This window comes from Crassostrea angulata, chromosome 9 (genome assembly GCF_025612915.1).
Source record: "Crassostrea angulata isolate pt1a10 chromosome 9, ASM2561291v2, whole genome shotgun sequence".
NCBI classification, from domain to species: Eukaryota; Metazoa; Mollusca; class Bivalvia; order Ostreida; family Ostreidae; genus Magallana; species Magallana angulata.
Window position 1 is genome coordinate 4,053,737 of NC_069119.1, and position 26,131 is coordinate 4,079,867.

Consider the following 26,131-nt stretch of genomic DNA (forward strand, 5'->3'; position numbering starts at 1 on the left):
ACATAAATGTTACTTTTTTTAAAAAAATGTTGGGAAAAAAATTGGACAATTTTTTTTAGACTTTGTACGAGGGTTGATCCAAAAGTAATGTCACAAATGCGATAAAATCGTGAAAAATCCGCGTAAATTTACAAAAACTTGTGCTTTGAGATATCTACCCAATTCAATTCAGACCTGAAAATTTTAATGCATTATGATAAATATTTCTGAGCATAATATATTTTGTAGAGCGCGAAGCAATGATAGTCGCCGCACGCTAGCAACGTTATTTCTATATCTTTGGCTTTCTTGTAGAATTTCGTAAAGTAACTAATTTCTCTTTTTGTAATCGATTGGGGTAGTATATTGGATATTATTTAATGTGCGATCAGTTTGTCGATGTCTCTTTAAGAAGTCATGAACGTAGCTTCATGATGTAGCTCATGACGTAAAAACCTACTAGTTTTAACTTTCCTTCAGAGCGTATATCTTCTTTCTATGTAATTTATTTATTAACAGGACATAATGCTTTTATTAGATATTGGAACCACGTTAAGGGTACCCTGTTCACTCGCTCTCAATTTTAGGTTAATATGTCATTTCCAGTACATTTTGCCTCGTATCACTATTCGCATGTCGTCTTTTTATTCCTTGATCTGGAGACAAAAGGCATTGCGTAGATATCCGAAATGGACGGTAACGTTTCCTAATTTTTCAAAACAGTTAGAAAAAGTCTATGATATAACTGTTTCAAAATATTGTGTTGCTTGCATCTTTCTCAAATTTTGGAAGCATGTAATTTATGCATAAATAAAAACCTTAAAAAAGACGTAAATGAATGACGCGGATCAACAAAGTTTTCCCCGGATTAAGATCAAATCAGTTTAATATATTAGAAAATTCATCTAAAATTGAATTATCATTCAATTCAAGAATTAGAATATTAGAGATATTGTAACATTACGATGTCTCGATAATATTAAATCAAAATATTGAAATGTGTCTAGGATTTGCGTGTCATATTAATAATTTCACAAGTTTGTAATAACGAATCTACATTGAGCTTCGAAATAAAACCAGAGATTAATAAAAGACAAAAATATAATTTATTAAACCGAATTGCATACATATGTCAACGGGGCCAATTAATTTGCAGTTGCATTTTGGCAAAAATAATTAGTATAATTAGCCTTAATAGTGAAAAATATAAAATATTCGTGGAGGGACAATAAAATGCTGTCACATGTCTAGATGACAAATTTCAATTTTATATCTTTAATTTCGATTTGTCAGATATTTTTTTATAAAAATTTTACAGATGAAAATAATGGCTACACGGCTAGATTTCTGGGATACTCTGTTTACGTGTCAAACTCAACCAGAAAAGAGGACGGAGTGTTGTGTTTTAAGGACACCAACTACACTAGAGCCACAATCCCCAATCCTACAAACATAACGTGTGTCACACACGGGAGATACGTCATCTACTACAACACCAGGACCAGCCCTCCGTATCCTGCTGGGTATTACCAGTATGCTTACAACGAAATATGTGAACTTGAAGTTTACGGTAAGAAAATGAACTAAATACAACAAATTTAGATAAACAACTTTTAGGTCACATATGTCACAGTGAACAAACGCATATTTTATATAATTATACAAGTTTATTTGAACAAATAAAAGATAATTACAAATGCTGCTTAGCTTAGCTCTCGTTGATATTCAAACCGACCAAAGCTGAAAATGCTTTTAATACTTAGTTTTATTGTATTATAATACCGTATATTATAATGATTAATCTAGATATTTGATTAATATTTGAAGAAGTATCTTAAAATTAAAACCGACAGTCAATAGCAACAACTTATTTGTCAATGTTCATTGTTTGGAACTGAATCTCAGTAGTGATATTGTTGTTAACAAAAGCCAGGGTCAGAATGATGTGCAATCGATATCGGCTAATTTGGTATTATTCTCTTTTGACCAGGGTGTCCTACCCCCGGATATTACGGCGAGGACTGTTCCTTACCGTGTCCACAGAACTGTCAGGAGGGCCGCTGTAACATCGTGAATGGAACGTGTCTGGGCTGTGTCTCTGGATACACTGGACCGACTTGTGATTCAGGTCTAGAATACTCAAGAAATAACATTATTGAACACCAGTTGCTTTTCCATAGAGTTGAGACCTTTTGCTGTTACATACAGCATACTTATTTACCGAAGATATTTTAATTATTTTTACAACAGAGCAATATCTTCCAAAAATTTACGTTTTAAATCATTCTTGCTTACAAATAGAAGATCGTTTGTTGATGTAAATGCAATGTTTACAAGATTGCCGAGAGGGTACTATTTTTCTTTACAAAAATAAACCAAATATGTTCTGTGTCTTATTATTCTACAACATTTATAATAATGTAACAAAATGATGATTAAAAAAAGTAAACTTATATTATTTTCAATAAGATATGGAGATACATATATTATTTTGTTTCATCTTGTAGAATGTGTTGATAACAGATATGGTTTTGAGTGTAATTTTACGTGTGGTAAATGTTTGAACGGTGAGCAGTGCAATCACGTGAACGGAAGTTGCCCAAACGGATGTGACGAAGGAATGTTTGGTGATAATTGTGATAAAGGTAAAAATTATGCATAATGCACAGTAAATATAACGGTTTTCTTGAAAACCAACACTCACGAACCAAAAAGATATGTAATGATATTTGAAATATTGATTGTTTAAATATAATCGCCATTTTTGATGTGTAGACGATCGTATTTTTTGAAGATAAACGTGTACTTCCAGATTTGTTTATCGCCTTTATCATTCTTTTATTCAAGGAATTTATGATATGTTTTTAATCAAAATTTTCAAAACATCCTAATGATTTGATCTTCCAATGAAATCATGGTTTTATAGTATCAGGTACAGTATACAGGGAAATATTCGCCGCGTTAAATTTTGGCTCCTTTTGCCCTCGTTGTCATTGGGCGAATTGAAGACTCTGCGAATTCCAATGTCTCAAATTAGCTCTCTTTAATCATAACTTTGTCTGGGCAAATTCAAGTCGGGGCGAAACCGTTTACAAGTGGAAAAGGGCGAAAATAATACAGGGCGTAAATCGTGTATACAGTATACGATACTGTTGTACTTACCCTTCTTTCTTTTGATCTTCCAGAGTGTCCTGTTGGATTATTTGGGTACAATTGTCGTGAGAATTGTAGTAAAAACTGTGGAGTTCCGGAGAAATGTGACAGGGTTACGGGAGAGTGTAGGGGAGGGTGTCAGCCAGGATGGAGAGACCTCCAATGTAAAATCAGTAAGATTTTTTTCTGTTCTGTTTTGCGAATTTGTGCATGAGATCAGTAATTTAGATAAGTCTCAAAATTGTTCTCATAAATTAAGACATTACACCAAGAGTTTACTAAATACATTGCTTGGCTTAAACAACAATGTGATGGAGGGTACATCGACCAGGATTGACCTCAAATGGGATACAATTAACCACTTTTTCTTGCATTTTGGAAACGATCGGGATGACGTTCCAATTCGTGTTCTCACAACCGTAAAACAATCATGTGTTTCAATAAAAAGACAATGAGTTCAAATATTGGATAGATTTATTTTCTTTTTTCAGGTGTGCAATAAATTTGTATCCTTGAAATTTGATCATGATTAACTTATTGTGTAGAATTATGTATGGAATTTTCATTCAAAGCTTGGTGAGGTGCAATATTATAAATGAATGATTAAAAAAAGCAACATGCACATTAGACAGTATCTTTCTTTTTTAAAAACACAAAAAGGGGGAAACGACATTTAATGTATTGTACACTTCGCAACAATCATTTGATTATAATCTCTACAGAGTGTAAGGCGGGTGAATTTGGTCAAAACTGTACCGAGTCCTGTGGGAACTGTGTACAGAATGAAGCCTGCCACCATGTCAACGGCTCCTGTCTTAATGGCTGTGATGCAGGATATGAAGGAACTAACTGTACACAAGGTAAATCAATTCAAACGGGTAATTTTATTCCAAAGAGAATGGCACTTTTTGGGTCACATGAGTCACTCGGTCACTGTAAGTAATGCTACAGTTTTGTGGGTTTTTTTGGATGCAAAAAGTTTATTGAATCGAACAATCCTGGAATATTGTAAATGGTTTCATAAGCCCTGTAATTATAATGCACATGGATATACATTGCAAAAGTCACACTGCAGTTAATCAGGTGACCGATAAGGCCTAAAGGCCTCTTCTGTACGTATATAATTTATAAAGGTGACTATGTATGCACGGTCACTAAGTTTTTTTTTGTTTTTGTATTATTTCTGTTTTGCGAATTTGTGCATGAGATCAGTAATTTAGATAAGTCTCAAAATAGTTCTTATAAATGAAGATAAAAGGCAAGATAATTTCCAGTGAAATCATAGTTTAATAATATCGAGTACTATATAGAGGGAAATATTCGCCCAGTTTAATTTTGGTCCCTTTTCGCCCTCGTTGTTTCAATTGGGTAATTTTAATGTCTCAAATTACCTCTCCTTAATCGCAACATTGTTTGGGCAAATTCAAGACGGGGCGAAACCGTTTACAAGTGGAAAAGGGCGAAAATAACATGGGGCGTAAAAAATCATGTATACAGTATACGATCCTTTTGTACTTAGTACACTTCTGTCTTTTCATTTTGCAGAGTGTCCTGTCGGATTATTTGGGTACAATTGTCGTGAGAATTGTAGTATGAACTGTGGAGTTCCGGGGAAATGTGACAGGGTCACGGGAGAGTGTAGGGGAGGGTGTCAGCCAGGATGGAGAGACCTCCAATGTAAAATCAGTAAGGTTTTTTTCTGTTCTGATTTGCGAATTTGTGCATGAGATCAGTAATTTAGATAAGTCTCAAAATAGTTCTCATAAATGAAGACATTACACCAAGAGTTTACTAAATACATTGCTTGGCTTTTTTTAAACAACCATGTGAGGGAGGGTATATCGACCAGGATTGACCTCAAATGGGATACAAGTAACCACTTTTTCTTGCATTTTGGAAACGATCGGGATGACGTTCCAATTCGTGTTTTTACAACCGTAAAACTAGCATGTGTTTCAAATAAAAGGACAATGAGTTCAAATATTGGATAGATTTATTTTCTTTTTTCAGGTGTGCAATAAATTTGTATCATTGAAATTGTATCATGATTAACTTATTGTGTAGAATTATGTATGGAATTTTCATTCAAACCTAGGTGAGGTGCAATATTATAAATGAATGATTAAAAAAAGCAACATGCAAATTAGACAGTATCTTTCTTTTTTAAAAACACAAAAAGGGGGAAACGACATTTAATGTAATGTACACTTCGCAACAATCATTTGATTATAATCTCTACAGAGTGTAAGGCGGGTGAATTTGGTCAAAACTGTACCGAGTCCTGTGGGAACTGTGTACAGAATGAAGCCTGCCACCATGTCAACGGCTCCTGTCTTAATGGCTGTGATGCAGGATATGAAGGAACTAACTGTACTCAGGGTAAATCAATTCAAACGGGTAATTTTATTCCAAAGAAAATGGCACTTTTTGGGTCACATGAGTCACTCGGTCACTGTAAGTAATGCTACAGTTTTTTTTGTTGTTTTTTTTGGATGCAAAAAGTTTATTGAATCGAACAATCCTGGAATATTGTAAATGGTTTCATAAGCCCTGTAATTATAATGCACATGGATATACATTGCAAAAGCCACACTGCAGTTAATCAGGTGACCGATAAGGTCTAAAGGCCTCTTCTGTACATAAATAATTTATAAAGGCGACTATGTATGCAGAGTCACTAAGTTATTTTTGCTTATGTATTATATCTGTTTTGCAAATTTGTGCATGACATCAGTAATTTAGATAAGTCTCATAATAGTTCTCATAAATGAAGATAAAAGGCAAGATAATTTCCAGTGAAATCATAGTTTAATAATATCGAGTACTATATAGAAAGAAATATTCGCTCAGTTTAATTTTGGTCCCTTTTCGCCCTCGTTGTTTCTGGGCGAATTGAATTTCAATGTCTCAAATTACCTCTCTTTAATCACAACATTGTTTGGGCAAATTCAAGACGGGGCGAAACCGTTTACAAGTGGAAAAGGGCGAAAATAACATGGGGCGTAATTAATCATGTATACAGTATACGATCCTGTTGTACTTAGTACACTTCTGTCTTTTCATTTTGCAGAGTGTCCTGTCGGATTGTTTGGGTACAATTGTCGTGAGAATTGTAGCATGAACTGTGGAGTTCCGGGGAAATGTGACAGGGTCACGGGAGAGTGTAGGGGAGGGTGTCAGCCAGGATGGAGAGACCTCCAATGTAAAATCAGTAAGGTTATTTTCTGTTCTAATTTGCGAATTTGTGCATGAGATCAGTAATTTAGATAAGTCTCAAAATAGTTATCAGAAATGAAGACATTAAACCAAGAGTTTACTAAATACATTGCTTGGCTTTTTTAAACAACCATGTGATGGAGGGTATATCGACCAGGATTGACCTCAAATGGGATACAAGTAACCACTTTTTCTTGCATATTGGAAACGATCGGGATGACGTTCCAATTCGTGTTCTCACAACAGTAAAACAATCATGTGTTTCAATAAAAAGACAATGAGTTCAAATATTGGATAGATTTATTTTCTTTTTTCAGATGTGTATTAAACTTGTATCATTGAAATTTTATCATGATTAACTTATTGTGTAGAATTATGTATGGCATTTTCATTCAAAGCTTGGTGAGGTGCAATATTATAAATGAATGATTAAAAAAGCAACATGCACATTAGACAGTATCTTTCTTTTTTGAAAATACAAAAAGATGGAAAACGTCATTTAATGTATTGTACACTTCGCAACAATCATTTGATTATAATCTCTACAGAGTGTAAGGCGGGTGAATTTGGTCAAAACTGTACCGAGTCCTGTGGGAACTGTGTACAGAATGAAGCCTGCCACCATGTCAACGGCTCCTGTCTTAATGGATGTGATGCAGGATATGAAGGGACCAACTGTACACAAGGTAAATCAATTCAAACGGGTAATTTTATTCCAAAGAGACTGGCACTTTTTGGGTCACATGAGTCACTCGGTCACTGTAAGTTATGCTACAGTTTTGTTTTTGGATGTAAAAAGTTTATTGAATCGAACAATCCTGGAATATTGTAAATGGTTTCATAAGCCCTGTAATTATAATGCACATGGATATACATTGCAAAAGCCACGCTGCAGTTAATCAGGTGACTAATAAGGCCTAAAGGCCTCTTCTGTACATATGTAATTTTTAAATTGACTATGTATGCACGGTCACTAAGTTTTTTTTTGTTTATGTATTATTTCTGTTTTGCAAATTTGTGCATGAGATCAGTAATTTAGATAAGTCTCAAAATAGTTCTCATAAATGAAGACATTAGACCAAGAGTTTACTAAATACATTGCTTGGCTTTTTTAAACAACCATGTGAGGGAGGGTATATCGACCAGGATTGACCTCAAATGGGATACAAGTAACCACTTTTTCTTGCATATTGGAAACGATCGGGATTGCGTTCCAATTCGTGTTCTCACAACAGTAAAACAATCATGTGTTTCAATAAAAAGACAATGAGTTCAAATATTGAATAGATTTTTTTTCTTTTTTCAGGTGTGCAATAAATTTGTATCATTGAAATTTTATCATGATTAACTTATTGTGTAGAATTATGTATGGAATTTTCATTCAAAGCTAGGTGAGGTTTAATATTATAAATGAATGATTAAAATCAAAGTACTGAAGTACTGAAAGCTGGGCTCTTTTGGCGTGTCTTTAATTATGCATATTGTGTAGTAAAGACTGAAAATCTCTCTCTCTCTCTCTCTCTCTCTCTCTCTCTCTCTCTCTCTCTCTCTCATGCTTTTAATGTCGGCAAGGCGTCAGAGAGCGATCAAATTTTGTAAGCGGCTATAAACAGAAATATGTCTGTCTAGCAAAAAAAAGTTCAACAGTTGCTGCCTTGAATTTTGCAGCAAGCGTTATATATTCAATCCTCATTTCTTCAACGCGCGGCAAAGAAGTTCATGGAAATTCATGCGCATTGTATGTGTCCAAAATGCATAGTCTTGTTTTCAAAAAACGTTACTAATAGAAAAATAAAAAAGATAGACAATTCTCCCGAAATTAAAAAAAAGAAACAAAATGCCAACACTTTTGACAAAACGTGGCTCTTTGTGTTACTTTTTCGTACAGCGGAAGCTTTTACTTTGACGCTGTTTGGTTTTTTGTTTACTTTTGAAATTGTGCTATTTATTGTAGCATTGGCGATTTGCCTGCCTATAGCCAGAACTCTGCTTTCAGCAGAGCCCTGCTAAAAAGCAACATGAATAGTAGACAGTATCTTTCTTTTTTAAAAACACAAAAAGGGGGAAACGACATTTAATGTATTGTACACTTCGCAACAATCATTTGATTATAATCTCTACAGAGTGTAAGGCGGGTGAATTTGGTCAAAACTGTACCGAGTCCTGTGGGAACTGTGTACAGAATGAAGCCTGCCACCATGTCAACGGCTCCTGTCTTAATGGATGTGATGCAGGATATGAAGGGACCAACTGTACACAAGGTAAATCAATTCAAACGGGTAATTTTATTCCAAAGGAAATGGCACTTTTTGGGTTACATGAGTCACTCGGTCACTGTAAGTTATGCTACAGTTTTGTTTTTGTTTTTTTTTTGGATGTAAAAAGTTTATTGAATCGAACAATCCTGGAATATTGTAAATGGTTTTATAAGCCCTGTAATTATACTGCACATGGATAAACATTGCAAAAGCCACAGTGCAGTTAATCAGGTGACCGATAAGGCCTAAAGGCCTCTTCTGTACATATATGACTGCCGTCATGAGAAAAGGGCCCTTATCTTTTGACGTCACAATGCTCAGAAAACGACGTCAAAGTTGCAGCATTGTAAACGCAGTTTTCTAATTTTTTGTTTCTATTTTTTTCTGCGTCTGTGTTGTGTTTTCTGAATAACTAGAGTCTGGCCTTGTTTTAATACCGCGATTAATATTTTTTCAGTCAAATATAACATGTTGATTTAAAAAATAAACATTTGATAAATGAAATAAACACATGTAACGTCAATATCTACACATTTCGAACGCGTAATATTGCACACAAGATGATGCTGAAACGTTATAAAATTCCTGCTTTTGCATTCGCTATGAAACTTAAACACCACATTTTACATTCTGGTGTGTGATGAAATTTAGCTCTAATTGGGAAATCACTTTTTTTTTTATAAATCATTGTTACATGTAGAAATCAAAGACCCGTCTCAATTATAGTGCTACTGTCAACATACAAAATAAATTCCCGCATATTCTATTACAATTTAAGAATTTGCGATCAAATTTTGAAATTATTAAACGAATTAAAAAGCTATAAATAATTACAAGAGTTTGAGAAATATTTTGACAGCGTAAAAATCTACTCTGATATATCGCATTTGATTTCATGGAAAATAATTGAATAATTGTTGGTCTCATCAGTGAATATTAAAGAATTGAACTGAAATTAACTGACCATGGAAACACCTAATTAAATTTGTCTACCGGTATATGAAAGGCAAATTTATGGTGTGAATAAACAAATTCCGGATAATTTAGAGTTGTCCAACATTGCTGAGGATCAGAGATAATTAAGTGACAAGGTAAAAATTGCTTACTTAATAATGGTATGATAATACTGATTTAGTCATTAATCATGAAATAATTAGGTATTACATAAACACATAATTGATTATTGCAGAAAAAAAAATATATCTGCTGTTTGACAATCATATCAATGCAATTTAAAAAATGTTTAATAATAAGTACATGTTATACAGACATGTTTAATACTGGCAATCATATGGGGAAAAAAACACATTTTCTCTCTCTCTCTCTCTCTCTCTCTCTCTCTCTCTCTCTCTCTCTCTCTCTCATTCAAAGCTATGAAATATGAATTAGGTTGGAATTAAATGATTAAAACTTTCAACAATCTTGCGAATTTGTATGTGTACAGCAACAGAGTGTGCATGATGATATTTAGCAGCATTCAATTAGATTTACTTTTTTTAAAATCCATTATCTGTTCATCAATATAGAGAGTTGTTCAAATAAACATATACTTTAAAATTGGTTTACAAGCAAGCTTAAAAACCATATGCTCCCTGGCTATTACTTGAGAATGCTACAAATTGAATACCTTACCTACACATAACATACACAAAACATGTACAATTTGTCTTTAACAACAAATAATTTAATTCTGGTTGTAACGCGCTTTCTGATTGGCTAAAAAATTATTTTATATCATATAAAGAATGTTGCCTACGTCATAGTAAGACTAACGTCAAAAACGTATCAATACGCCTGACGTTACGTTTGAATTTTGTTCAATATTACGTCATTTTAAGGGTTAAATGATTGTTTTTATCTACAATGAAGTGTAAAAAAATTAAATTATAAGCAATGAATTCAATATTTATTAGTTTTATACGATATAAAATGGTTTGAAACAGTCTACGCTTTTTTATAAACCGCTTCGCGGTTTATAAAGCGTAAACTGCCCCAAACCATTTTATATCGTATAAAACAAATAAATATTGAATTCATTCCTTAAATAATTCGAAATTCAAAAGAGTAAAAAAATTAAAAACTTCCTTGATATATGCCCATCTACACATTATGTCCTAAATCCCTACAAGTTTCAATAAATTCTGTGACATGTAGTGGTTTAAGAGAAGTCATGTTAGGAAATTAACAAAACAAATAACAAACAAGAGGCCCATGTGCCACTTCGCTCACCTGAACTTAGTTCCTTGTAACATTCTATTTCGTAGCATATGCTATTTCTTTTTTAAAATTTTTAAAAACATTTTCCATAATATATTTTTTTATGTTAAACTGTGAACCTTTCTTGGGGCCCCAGTTTTGGCCAGTCTAAGGATCACAATTTGTACAATTTAGAATCTTCACTATATATACAAGTTTTTGGGTAAATATTGGCATTTCTGATGCACTGGTTCTTGAGAAGAAGATTTTTAAAGACATACACCCTTTACTCACTGTTTTGCAATTATCTTTTTTTTTTTCAAAAAAGGTTACGCCCTTTATTTTAAAAATTTTGAATCCTCTTACCATAAGGATGCTTTGTACCAAGTTTAGTTAAATTTGGCCCAATGGTTCTAGTGAAGACGGACAGACGGATGACAGACAACAGGTGATCAGAAAAGCTCACATGAATCATCGGTTCAGGTGAGCTAAAAGGAAACAGGACTGATGGTCTGACTGCTGGAAGGGTAAAAAACATTGAACTGTAAAAAGTGTAAATATATATCTTGGGTAGTTAACAAAAATTTTCTGTGGAATAGTTAATAACCATCTTCAAAGATTACATTTAATTCCTCACAGTAATTGTGAAGAATTAGATTTCATCTTTGAGGAGGATTTTCCCAAATCTATCATAAATTGTCAATTTATGATAGATTTGGGAACTTAATGATTGGTGAGACTGAAAATGGTGACAAAGGAGAATTCAAAGAGTGTCCTGGAAACTTAGCAACAATTAATTCGACTGCCTCTGTTGATCTCCTCTGCAACTGAAGCATTTCATCCTGCTGTGCCACCATCTTTTCATAGAGTTTAATCTTCTTGGCCCTGTACTCATGTACGTGCTTATCTCTCTCTCTCTCTCTCTCTCTCTCTCCATTTCAAGAAACTCCTCCCTAACATCTTTTGGTGCTTCTGCAGACTTGGCTAAAAATGTAAGTATGCATATTACATCAGATACTAAATTGCTGACTAATTAAAAACTGATTTTCATTCTCATTGTGTCAAAATTTAGGTGACAGATGTACGGTACATGCAGCTTAATTTATAATGCCATAGATCTCAACATACTTTAAAAGGAAAATACATAATGCTGTACAGATAAAGGCTTAATTGTAAAAGGCATTTCTTCAACTTAATGAGATAATCTGAAATTTGTGTTCACATGTATGATAGTATAATAAAAACTAGCTTTGAACAAGTGCATTTGAATCTTAAAGCCATAGTTGCATCTACACTAGAAAAGCTTTTATATACTGTTATACTTACAGCAACTATCATGTAATTTCTTCTTTTTCACAGGCCTTGTCCATGATGCATTCATGAGATTTGAAGTGAGCGATGCTTCTAAATAGTCATTAGAGAAGGTTATCAATTAGTATTCTTTAAATGATAAAAGTTACATTATTAAAAATCATATATAAACATTACACTAGGAATAATTTGTACTCATCTGGTGTATTTTTATATAAAGCATAGTAAAAGTTACACACTAACAGTGCTGCACAAATTCAGAAAATGTGCTAAATGAGTGAAAAGAAAATAATGCATATGACATGTACCTGGCAAAGTGGGTGGTAGAGTTGGGACAGATGCTTCTTTCATTTCTGAGATGCTATCTAAAACAAGAGGCCCATGGGCCACATCGCTCACCTGAGGAACAATAGGTATGATAAAATCAGCTTAATGGAGTCATAATACAAACTATCTGGACAATGTATAATAATACATGTAGATCCTGTATAATTAAAAACCCTTTTTTTCCTTTGAATATTCTTATGTTTATAATCATTAGTCCCTTTTCTAACAGGATGATTTTATAGTCATATCATATGTTGAGTATTGCAGTTCTCAAAAAGATCCTTAACAATATAATTTATATAAGGGATATAAACGTACATCAAACTCTGAACCTTCTCGGGAGGCCAATAGTCCTGGGGCCAAAGTCTTAACAATTATGAAGAATCATCTGGCTGATTAGTTTCTGAGAAGATTTTTTTAAAGATTTACCCTATATATTCCTTTGTTAAACTTTGACCCTCCCATTGTGGCCCCACCCTACCCCTGGGGATCATGATTTTCACAACTTTGAATCTACACTACCTGAGGATGCTTTCACACAAGTGTCCGCTTTCCTGGCTGATTAGTTTCTGAGAAGAAGATTTTTTGAGATTAACTCTGTGTATTCCTATGTAAAACATCGACCTCCCATTGTGGCCCCACCCTACCTCCGGGGGTCATGATTTTCACAAATTTGAATTTACACTACCTGAGGATGCTTCCACACAAGTTTCAGCTTTCCTTGCCGATTAGTTTCTGAGAAGCAGATTTTTAAAGATTTACTCTATATATTCCTATGTAAAACTTCGACCCCCCCCCCATTGTGGCCCCATTCTACCCCAAGGGGTTATTATTTTAACAACTTTGAATCAACACTGCCTGAGGATGCTTCCGAACAAGTTTCAGCATTGCCGGCTGATTAGTTTCTGAGAAGAAGTTTTTTAAAGATGTTAAACTTCGATCCCCCATTGTGGCCCCACCCTACCCCCGGGGGTCATGATTTTCACAACTTTAAATTTACACTACCTGAGAATGCATCCACACAAGTGTTAGCTTTCCTGGCTGATTAGTTTCTGAGAAGCAGATTTTTAAAGATTTACTCTATATATTCCTATGTAAAACTTCGACCCACCATTGTGGCCCCACCGTACCCCTGGGGTAATAATTATCACAACTTTGAATCTACACTACCTGACGATCCTTCCACACAAGTGTCAGCTTTCCTGGCCGATTTGTTTCTGAGAAGAAGATTTTTTAAGATTTACTTTATATATTCATGTTAAACTTCGACCCCCATTGTGGCCCGACCCTACCCCCGGGGGTCATAATATTCACAACTTTGAATCTAGTCTACCTGAGGATGCTTCCACACAAGTGTCAGCTTTCCTTGCCGATTAGTTTCTGAGAGGAAGATTTTTAAAGATTTACTCTATATATTCCTATGTAAAACTTCGATCCTTCATTGTGGCCTCATCCTACCTCCGGGGGTCATAAATTTCACAAATTTGTATCTACATTACCTGATGATGCTTTCACACAAGTTTCAGCTTTCCTGGCTGATTAGATTCTGAGAAGAAGATTTTTAAAAATTTACTCTATATATTCCTATGTTAAACTTCGACCCCCCATTGTGGCCCACCCTCAGGTGAGCTAAAAAGGTGTTAAGTTTACAATACAATAAGTTGTTAAAGTTGGTTTCTGGAAGAACAGACTTTGAAATTTTTCTTAATAAATATTGACATTTTTTTTACTTTTTTAATCTTTAGTTTTTAAGATCTGTGTACAAACATAGAATTGTGAGCAAATCGATGTATCTTGCTTATAATTCGAAGTTTAACACTCAAATATGGTTAGTAAATAGAAATTGTAAACAATTAAACACAAGAAACATGCACTACATGTATAACAAATAAAGAACACAATTTATTTTTTCGAAATGAATCATATATATGATACATGTATATACCTACATATTTCCGTCAGCGATATCAAACTCTATTTAAACTGAATAAACTCGAGAAAATGCCGAGCATCTCAACAAAACCTATTGCATTAATTTAATCTTCCATTACGCAAAAGATAATGCCGAATTACCGATAGAATGAATTGTATTTCAGTACCCCTACATCAGATTTTGCTTAATTTGCGCAGGAAAACAGTTAACTGTTTGCTTTACCGAAGTCTCTGTTTGATTTGATACGTAAAAATCACGAAATACAGACGATAGTTTCCAGGTTACAAAGCATAAATAATGAAAACGAAACGAAAATCAGAACAAGCTAACACCAACGTCATGTGTGAAAACTGTCAACGCATTGAAATATTTAGCCTCAATTTACTTCACAAAATCGGCACTAATATATTTTGCATGTTTCAAAATTTCCCTTCATACGCGAACTGTTGCACAACAAGCAATTTCATCATAGTCCGATCGACCCTTTTTCGTATAATGTCATGGCTGCTTGAAACAAAGAACCTCGTTTTAGAAGTATGGAATAATTTTACCGCATGCCGAACCCGAAGCTATTAAACTGATTGAAACACGCCTTTCCTTTATTATTATTTTCGTAATAACTCAAATTTGAAACAGAATTACACCTTAATTTTTGCAATTTATATTTTCCTTCCCATAAGGATAATTTATGCTAAACTGCGTTGAATTTGCATCGGTAGTTCCTGAGAAGAAGATTTTTAAAAATGCACCCCCCTTTTTCTACAGTTTCAAGGTTTTCTCCGCTTTGAATGCAGATCGGACTTTTATTTCTGCAATTTATATTCGCCCTCCCATAAGGATGCTTTGTGCCAAATTTGGTTGAAATTGGATAAGCGGTTTTAGAGAAGAAGTTCAAAATGTAAAAAGTTTACAGACGGACAGACGGACGGACGGACGGACGGACAGACGGACAGACGGACGGACAGACGGACGACGGACAAAATGTGATCAGAATAGCTCACTTGAGCTTTCAGCTCAGGTGAGCTAAAAATCATAAGAATAGAGTTGTATACAGAACATTTGATAGTAAGTACTGCAAGTTCAATAAATGAATAACCTAAGATAATTTGCAAGGAGTTTCTAAACAAAACAGCAAGTATCAAAAATAACTTATGAAATTATAGGGAGAGAGATGGAAATTACATGTCTGTGATGTTTTATAAATATACAAAGCACTTGCTTAATCAGTAATTTTCCTTTAGTAATACATGTATTCATCTCTCACAATAACAATGTAACTATGATGAGCCAAGAAATATGATCTTTCATTTCAGGTTAGGGAACATGTTTTAAACAAGTTGACATTCCATCCATATAAAAAAATAATATTAAAACCATTTATAATCATTATAATCATAAACATACCTGGCAAATTACCCGGCAAGTCTGCAACAGCATCATCACATATTCCTGATACAGAATCATAATCTGAAGAAATATTATAATATAGATATAAAATCAAACACAATACTCATATTCATAGCTATATTGTATATATAGTACATGTACTGACTTTCCTCAGAGTGAGTCTTCCCACAGGGAAGTCTAACTGTGAGAGGAGTCTCTCTGTATGACACCTGTGTATGTATAACGTATGAGGTACTGTTACTTACTGGTAATACATGTACATACAATTCTATAAAGCAATACTTGTAATTGACTAGCAGAAAATTGTTTTCAAAATGAACTTTTATCATACTTGCATGGAGTTAAATGTAAATCGTATACCGTATGTATTACTCTATGAGAGTCATGCAATCTTAAATTAGTTATTAATAAGAGGAATAATATTTACCTTTCTCAATTGTAATGAAAGAAGATGTTGTTGCTTTATTACACTCTAAAGTGTCAACTCCGCCTTCCACACCTTCCACAGAGCATTTAGATAATGTGCCAAGAATCTAATTCAAAATTTAAAAAAAAGTATATTTTACAAGTGTGGCAAACATGTTTCTTGATCAACATTTTAAACTCTTAGTGTCAAATTGTTTTAGATAAGAAATACAGACAAAGACAACTACATGTAGAATAATCATAGCCAGGAACTTACAAGTCTTTCCCAGGTTTTTATATCCTCCACAGGTGCAGGACCACCTCCTGTACCTCTCATCTCTTTCAAACATGCAGCTTCTTTTTTCTTTGTGGCACTTGAAATATCCTGCCACTTTTTCTTACAATCAACAACATCCCGTGTGATTTCTGATATGTTGACAGAGTTTACTCTAAAAGAAATGTTGATGCTTTAAAATGTTATCTATCTATCTATCTATCTATCTATCTATCCATCCATCCATCCATCCATCCATCCATCCAAATCATTTTATATAATTGTTTTTTATATACATGTGCATTTTTATTCACATGTTCATTTTTCTTGCATCATTTGTTCATTGTATTTTATCTATCAATTTGGTCCTTATCTTATAATCATGTAACTGCTGAATGTAGGTCTAACTCATTCGTTCAAAGATATGCAGTTTTTCAAAACACATATTTATAGAGGTTTTAGACTTTTAGCCGTTTCATATCATGAGGGAACGTATATACGTCCCTGATATCATTTAATTAGATATTTGTGTCGATAAAAACCTATTATATAATCAACATTACTTAATTTTAAAGTCAATTTAATATAGGATTTGCTTAAATTGTTTTCATATGAAACGAAGATAAGAAAAACTTATAGTAAACAAGTAGGTCAGTGAAACAACAGTGCGCTGTCAACATGGTCAACTCACCGTTCGGCTATTTGTTGCCAACATTGCGTCTTTTGGCTATTGGTAAGGCCAGGGGAGAATTTTCCTCTTATTGCTTATAGTCTTGATGTTGGCCGAAACACCCTGAGCCAAAGCCTCCAACTCATCGGTACTCCAGTTTGGTTTGCATTTTTGTTTGTCCATGTTGTGTTTATGTTAAATTTCCCGCTGTTATGTGGAATTTGCAGACGATTACGTAACCGGAAGGTGTGAATGCGCAGCCGCATTGAAAACGAAAGTGTGTTGCTAAGAAAGCTTTTTGTCGTAAGTTGTTTTTTTCACTTACGAGTGGTTTCGTGAAAACGACTTAAGAAATGACTTACGGTATTCGTAAGTCAAATAATTAAGATTAAACTTACGTTTTTTTGTGAAAAGGGCTACTGATTCTTATTCTCATGTAAAGTGCCTTTAATGAAACAACATAAAAGTATATACATGTGTTCCTGTACGAATTAAAAACTTGTTTATTATTTGAGCGCAACATATTTTGTTTTCTTGTGCAATTTAACAACCGAAATCCACATGTTGTGTGTACTTTTTGAGCTAACTTATATATACATAAAAAAATCAGTCATAACGTGCCTGAAAACTCACCACATTTTCATGGATTTATAGCATTTTATATGATTGTATTCATCTCAGATCAGTTACGTACATGTTTTAAAATTCCTTAAATTAAACAGGTTTGTAAACGCAATCATTATACTACTCATGCGCGGATCCAGAAAATTTTTCCAGGGGGGGGTCCGAAGGATAATTGTGTTTGCCAGGGGGGGTCCGAGGCATATTTTCGCGATAATTTTACTATGTAAATTTAATAAATTTTCATTTTCCAGGGGGGGTCGGGACCCCCCCGACCCCCCTCTAGATCCGCGCATGACTACTATACGTTTGATATCAAGTCAATGAAATTGCCGTTTTATAAATCAATTCATGTTTATCGATACATATAAACACTACAAGTGCGATATTTACAATTAATAACATGCATGGCCGTACAATTCACCTTCATAGATGATGGTTTCTCGTATTTTCTTTTTTATACAAAAAACAATTTTCGATTATACTGAAGTCAATGTTTAGTCGTGTTTGTTTCAATGTACATGTACAGGGACAAAAACAAAATCCGAGAATCGCAATATTTCTTAAAACTTCGGAATCTCGTATGCAACTTTATACACTCTACAAACGTCTTTCATTTAATTTGTCATTTGTCATTTTGAGAGAGAGAGAGAGAGAGAGAGAGAGAGAGAGAGAGAGAGAGAGAGAGAGAGATTTATATATTCATTCATCGTGAAACATCGATAATAAGAAAATTAAATTTAGTCAACATGTTACTTCTCACTGAGTATAAGCTACGTCTATCGGCACTGTACTACCAATTAGTGCAAAAGAATGGACATAATTACTGCAGATGTCTTATTGAAATTCACTTGCAATCTTGCATTTTGAAAACAAGAGTGAATAATGCTTATTTATTATTAATTATTTCAACGATTATGGTTTATAAAAATCGCATCACAAAAATACAACGGTATGCATGAACTTACAAAGCGATTGAAAAGAAGTGTAGATTCAGCACGTGGGATATCTTTTGTATTTTGTTGGTTTGGTTACGTTTGAATTTTGTACAATTTGATATCAATTTGATGGTCAAATGACCGTTTTTATTTAAGGAATGAATGTAATATTTTTCGCGGTTTATAAAAAAGCGTAACTGCCCCAAACCATTTTATATCGTATAAAACTAAAAAATATTACATTCATTGCTTATAATTTAATTATTTTTGCTATTAATTGTAGATAAAAACGGTCATTTGACCATCAAATTGATATCAAATTGTACAAAATTCAAACGTAACGTCAGGCGGATTAATACATTTTTGACGTTAGTCTTACTATGACGTAGGCAACATTCTTTATACAATATAAAATAATATTTTTAGCCAATCAGAAAACGCGTTACAACCAGAATTAAATTATCTACAATTAATAGCAAAAATAATTAAATTATAAGCAATGAATGTAATATTTTTTAGTTTTATACGATATAAAATGGTTTGGGGCAGTTTACGCTTTTTTATAAACCGCTTCGCGGTTTATAAAGCGTAAACTGTCCAAAACCATTTTATATCGTATAAAACTAAAAAATATTACATTCATTCCTTAAGTATATCTGGATATTCAAAATGCGCATATATATGTTTTAATCTCTTTTTGAAAAATTGTAAGAAATCTAGATTTGTAGAAAAAATATTAATTAATTCTACTTCAAACGATTAAAGACGATGAAAGGAAGTATTGAAGAATAAAATTATTGCAAAAAAAATTTTGACGTTCGTAACGTCGTGACGTTTTCGACGAGCTACGTCAAAGTCGTGTTAAACATCTCTTACTAAAATTGTCATAAAATGCTTAAAACACACATGATCTTGGATATCTTTGTATATTTGTATTCAGAAAGAGTTGACTAATCAGAATTGACAAAAAAGTGAATTTGTGAAATTTTGACCTTAAGGGCCCTTTTCTCGTGACGGCAGTCATATAATTTATAAAGGCGACTATGTATGCACGGTCACTAAGTTTTTTTTGTTTATGTATTATTTCTAAGGGTGATACGTTTTGATGTATGATAATAAAGGAACAAATTGTACACAAAGAAAATCAAATAAGATTAAAACAATTTGAAATGATTTTCAACACACTGATTGTAAAAAGAGCTCTAGTAATCAATCTACTGTTTTACACGACTTCTTAAATGCCCTTCTAAAAGGTAAATTATACAAACCGGATTTAAACAATCACATTTTAATTATATCTTTTATATGTGCCGGTTATTTCAGGTTGTAAATGGGGATCATATGGTTACAACTGTAACGAAACATGCCAGGCAGTTTGTGCTAATAATAGAACCTGTGACGTCATAGCCGGAACATGTGAACAGGTAAATTAGAAGATATGTACATGTATAATTTATATGATTTTTTTTCGACATGAATGGATGCTTTATTTTTATTATGTAATGTTATGTACATGTTCTCTCTCTGAACCTCTGCATTTCTACGAGCATTAATAATTTCATTTAGATCAATTGAGAAACAATGTGATATCAAATTCCAGTTTTCAACATGAGACCTTGGGTAAAATAAGACACGCTTGAATTAGTAATAGTAATTCTACAGATTCTAGACCTGACGTTATATGCTTAATCAGTGACATGAATTAGAAGTCATATTCTTATTTTTTTTCTTTTCCACGGTTACGCTTTTGGAATCAAAACCGTACTGTGCTATTTAATCAATATGATTGAGGAGATTTTTCTGACCGTATGATTTTATTCATTATAATTGTCTTATTCATTTGTGTCGTTTCAATAATTATACAGCTTGATTCATCACTCTTTATTACACAGATTGACACGCCGCCAAACGATCCAGATGACAACACTGCCGTTATTGTTGGTGTGGTAGCGGCAGTAGTCCTGGCCATCCTAGTTGTTGTCTTTATCATTGTGTTTAAGAGGTAACATATATGTAGCTCGTTATTACTGTAACATTGTACGTGTTTTAGCCTATTTTGCAGTTGTATATTAGCAAAATGTTTGATGTTAAATTATTGGTAGAACATAATGTGTTACATACTTCGTTATATAATTACTGTTATTTTGAAGAACGAGAACAACAAAACCAAAGGATGAAATGCAAGGATCAGAGAAACGTATTCAGGAGAGGGAAGAGAATGCACATTGTAAGTAATAGATGCTTAGAATAATGCTTAGAATAATGTCCTTTACAAAAAATGAGATTATTGGGAATCAAACGTTGTTGTTTTTGATTCTCAATAATCCAAACTTTTGTAAAGGACAATAACAATACAATTATTCAGATAAAAGTCATAAAGTCATTAAGATCTCCGTTGTGATATCGTTATGACGTTTAGATTGCAACATAACTATACTTTAAAATATTTAGAAGTTTTAGCGTCTGATCATTGTGAAGTCACGATGTGAAACTTAACTATTCTAATTGAAAAACAAAAGTTCCTATATATGCTTCGTGTATTTTGATGCAATATCTTCATTTTGTTATAATGAATCAGTTTCGACTGTTAAGATGTAGTGTATACACAAACTCACCTTACTTTTCATTAATTGAATGTATGAAAAGCGGCGTGCATGTGGTACCTTTGAGATTGCAAAATATGAAACTTCTTTTCTCTTTGGAAGTGTAACTCTCTAATTATTTAGTCAAGTTCATATTCAGGCATCAGCATAGGTACGTTCTGATTTGTCGATATTCTATATAAGCGTATCACACTTAATTTTTTTGGCTATCTACTCTATGTATTTTATATTTGAGTTCCTAAGCTTCCTTGTTTTGTTTTTTTTTTCGACGAAGAAAAAACCTGTTGTACATATTGCAGAGAATTAATAAGATTGGATAAAACAATGTAACCTGGCTTGTACACAGGTGCTGGAGGACAGGGCCCCCTTCCCCCGATTTGGACCCCCGGGCTAGTTGATGCTTTTTTGATAGCAGTTCCTTTACAGCAATCATTTATTTTCCGTTAATTTGTAGACATTTAAAATTGAACATGTTGTGTACAAGACTTAAAAGTAATTTCTATCAAAAAAGTCAACTACCCCGGGGGGTTAAATTGGGGGTTAAGGGGGGGCTGGGTTTTGTCCTCAAGTCCTCTTTGGGCTTATACAAAAAAACGATGTCAACTATTGACCTTTTCTTTAACCAACTACAAGTAGGCCCGGAATTCACCTCTGTATTTTGTTTGTTTCAGTGCGCAACGGAAGTGAGAATACTGGATTAACAAACATCTATGAAAATAAGGAAACCGATGACAAACCTGTTTTGAATTCAAATAACAATAAGACCATATGTGATATCCCGATCAGTGATATCGAAAGTGCAATAAATGAAAGGAGAGAAGATGAAGATAACGGATTCAAAAGAGAATACGCTGTAAGCGATCTTTCTGTCAATTGGTCCGTCTCATAAATAAGTTGAAATTGTTTTGTTTTGTTTTTCCTATTTTCTGTTTTAATTTCTTAGATGTTGCCATATGGAGAACAACATTCCTGCGAAGATGGAAAACGCCAGGAAAATCTAGGTAAAAACAGATTCAAAACTACGTTCCCTTGAAGGTGATAAAAGAAGTACAAATATTTTCTTGTCCAAAAGTTCTTTGCAGTAATAATTTCTAAAATTATTTAAAAAGAAGCTGCTATTATATAAATAGTGCCTGTTTGGGAGGGTAACAGTTGAAATTGACACCCCGAGAAAACCATTGTCAACCGACGCGAAGCGGAGGTTGACAATGGTTTTCGAGGGGTGTCAATTTCAACTGTTATCCTCCCAAACAGGCACTATTTATTTTGTTATACTGAATGTCTTTTTTAAAATTTTTAAGAAAATTTTACTGCTTTTATATAGGAATAATGTGAATTCTACAGCGAACCGTACGTGCATAATGTTCGCGCATGTAACATTTTTTAATGTTACCCGTTGCCAAGTGCGCTGCTAACGCTGAGGGTAATAGTAAATATTATTAACTGCGTCTTAACCAATCAGATTTCAGTATTTAACATGAAAGTATAACAAAACAGTTTAACTCTTTGCCTTCTGGTCAATGTGGAGTTTTTTAGTGCTGGCAGAATCTTGTTCTGAAGTTTCATTTATCTATCAGATACATGTATTGGATTTTCTTTAACTATAAAATCAATTGACAGAAACAAAAAATATCATTAAGTAAAAAAAAGTAAGAATTTTAGCATTAAAATTTGAACATCTTACTATTTTTTTTTAATTTTCGTCTAAAGAAGGTAAAAACAGTCTAACAATGGCTTCGGCCATCCAGCCCTCTTGAAGAATGTAGCCTTATGATTAATTCTTACCGAGATTTGTCGAGTCCTCCCTGCACTTACCCACTGAAGTGGTCTTTTATTACAGATGATCACTCCAGGGTCATTCTGACAGAACTAGATAAACCATCTGGTGACTACATCAATGCAAACTACATTAGTGTGAGTATCACTCAGTAAACTTTATCATATTTGTATAATCAAGCATTGCAAATCTTTGCTGCAATTTACAGAAGAACTTACGACAAAGTCGTAAATAATTACATTCTCGTAAAATGATCTTTAAAAACAAAATTGACATTAAACCATTTGTTTACAAGTATTTTGATTCCATTATTATATTTTCCAGCCATAAGTAAATCATTGATTATATGTAGTTTGTGATTTATTAGCAATCATTTATTTGGTCTTATCTCATCAAATATTTTTTGAAGGGATTGGAAGAAGAGAGAGCGTATATTGCATCACAAGGTAAACTTTTTTACGACCAAAAATTTAATTTGAATTTCAAGTTTAACCACGTGGTCATGTAAGTATTTTTTTTTTAAATACTGAAAACATCCTTTACATGCCTTGTTATAAAGGTCCTAAACAGAACACACTGAATGATTTTTGGACAATGATCTGGCAAGAAAATGTTACACAAATTGTAATGTTGACCAACTTAAAAGAAGGAGTAAAGGTTGGTAAATTTGAGATAAACAATTAAATTTGGTAGAAGTATTTCGTGTTTTTGTGATATTTAACGTTTGTAGAAGTATAATCAATTGAATAGTAATTATTTTTGCCGAAATCTGCATTTTATGAAAGACTTAACTTGCAAGCATGAAATTACAATCAGGTGAAATGTTTTCAATACTGGCCTGGGAAAATGAAAGCAAGACGTCACGGAAATATCGTCATCAAGAATAAGGAGGAAAAACAATACGCCTTTTACGTCATAAGAAAACTATCAGTTTCGCACAAGCAGGTAATATCATACTTCTATAATTGTGCTGTGTTGTAAATGTACAATGCTTTAATAGTAGTCTAGTTTGGATACGTAACAAAGGCTCTAATATTGACAGCTTTCAGCCATATCGCCCCTTTTAATATTTCTCGGGCGTTGACAACCTTGGAACGTTAATGTTGTAGTAAAAAAGCCAATGACGTCGTGGCTATGGAGATTTAATGACATCTCTTAAAATCTAGAACTACCAGACTCCATTGACTGCACTAGTAATCGTTCGTCAGCTACTAATTAGAATAAATGGTAATTTACTGCTGGTTGTTTGATTGTTCTTTTTAACCAATCCATGGCTTTATCTGATGCGATAGTTAAACCTTAAACACTGTGCCGGATAATTATGCCAGTGCCAAGGTGGCATTTTTGTACCCGCTTAAAATAAAGTTCCGGAAAAATCCATATATACCAAATGATAGACCATTGTCTAGAGAGAATATTACCACTTTTGTTTTAAGTGTGTTTCACCTGACAGGTGAGATATTTACCTTTAGAAATTAATATCCAATCGGAAATGATAATTCCAATAGGAGTATTAATTCTCCTAGAGGAAATATTGACAATCCTATAGCATTTTTAAAAGTCTGATACGAATTATATTTCCTATAGGAGACTGTTATTTCCTGTAGGAATTTGATTAAGACATGTAGTTTTCCTATAGGATATTAAGTTTTCCTATCGGATTTTATCAAATCCTATCGGAATTGAAATTCCTACAGGAAATTCTTGTATTCCGATTGGAAATTTTAAATTACCTATAGGAATATTGTGTTTCGTATGGGAAAAATTATTTTCCTAAAAGGAATTTTTTGAAAGGTAAATATTTCACCTGACAGGTGAGATACAATGAAAACAAAGGTGGTTGTTAACTCTTTATGCAATGATCTATCATATGGCATATTTGAATTTTTCGGGATATGCAGCTTAAACGGGTGAAAAATGCCACCTTGGCACTGGCATAATTATCCGGCACATTGCTCCTTAGTGTCGACATCACTAAATTTTGACTCTGACCCACATGGACTAGATACATGTAAGTTTAGGCCAGAAATGTAAAGTCGATCAAAATTATACATGCCCTAATACATATAATGCCAACGTCTTCCGCTTGCTTCCATTACTGAGATTTAAACGACTACATCAGACCACGAAAGATTTTATTATGTGCTCTATTATAATCATTCTGCATAGTTGTATAAATATGTATTAATTACGTCATGTATTGTTCCAAAAGGGCACAACAGGAATCTAAGAATATACAGGAAAAATCTTCAAATAATAGAGTGTATAAAACGAATTTTTTGCTAAGTTGTATACATGCTATCACATACAGTATACTGTTTAAGAAGGAACCAAAAAGACATGCATGTATGTTGTTAATAAAAAAGTGAGAGAATAATAAAATTCGTTTTACGCATTTTTTGCAGTGTATTTTTTTTTTATTTCTCCTCCATTATCAGCAAAAAAAATCACGCACTGTTATGCAATATCACTACACCGCGTGGCCTGACCATGGTACCCCGGATCCTCTTTCATTGGTTGTTTTCCATAGTCACGTGATGAGAACAAGGACAAGTAGGAATAAATCACCAATACTGGTACACTGCAGGTAATATTGTGTATACATGCATAGACCGTTTTCTGTTAAAATACAATCCAATTTTGCAGATTAACATTGTCATGAGTCAGGTAATGTAGAAACTAAATTTTCAACATCAACAAATGAATTGTAGTTAGATGACTGTAAAATAACAAATAATTGAAACCAAACCTCAGCAAATACAAGGAAAATGGTACAATCTATTATCAAAAATAAAAGAATATTATCTTTTGAATTGTCTACTTTAACTGAAAGTGATATGCAATTGTAGCGCAGGAATAGGTCGAACAGGAATGTACATTGCCCTGGATGCTCTGTACAAGGCTGGTAAAGCGTCTGGTAAAATCAATGTAGCGGAGTACGTAAAGATCATGAGGACAAACAGAATGAACATGGTCCAAACATATGTAAGTCTGTCGGAATATTAACTCATTGATGATTAGCATAATATATATATACTAAACCAGTAAGACCTTAAAAAAATA

The 26,131-nt window shown here is 33.4% G+C and overlaps 1 protein-coding gene and 1 pseudogene across 1 annotated transcript in view; one reads left to right on the top strand and one right to left on the bottom strand.

Annotated features, from left to right (window-relative positions):
• The window catches only part of LOC128164258 (receptor-type tyrosine-protein phosphatase epsilon-like), a 56,214-nt gene that overhangs the window by 25,237 nt on the left and 4,846 nt on the right, over positions 1–26,131 (top strand). The window contains exons 3-18 of the mRNA XM_052828032.1: positions 1,298–1,549; positions 1,970–2,107; positions 2,487–2,624; positions 3,165–3,305; positions 3,855–3,992; positions 20,012–20,112; positions 20,581–20,690; positions 20,839–20,915; positions 21,963–22,144; positions 22,235–22,292; positions 23,132–23,205; positions 23,478–23,514; positions 23,628–23,725; positions 23,885–24,013; positions 25,507–25,655; positions 25,918–26,053. Coding sequence (XP_052683992.1) covers positions 1,298–1,549; positions 1,970–2,107; positions 2,487–2,624; positions 3,165–3,305; positions 3,855–3,992; positions 20,012–20,112; positions 20,581–20,690; positions 20,839–20,915; positions 21,963–22,144; positions 22,235–22,292; positions 23,132–23,205; positions 23,478–23,514; positions 23,628–23,725; positions 23,885–24,013; positions 25,507–25,655; positions 25,918–26,053 — 1,958 coding nt within the window. The remainder of the gene's footprint in view (positions 1–1,297; positions 1,550–1,969; positions 2,108–2,486; positions 2,625–3,164; positions 3,306–3,854; positions 3,993–20,011; positions 20,113–20,580; positions 20,691–20,838; positions 20,916–21,962; positions 22,145–22,234; positions 22,293–23,131; positions 23,206–23,477; positions 23,515–23,627; positions 23,726–23,884; positions 24,014–25,506; positions 25,656–25,917; positions 26,054–26,131) is intronic.
• On the bottom strand, positions 11,488–17,399 carry LOC128164260 (uncharacterized; annotated as a pseudogene).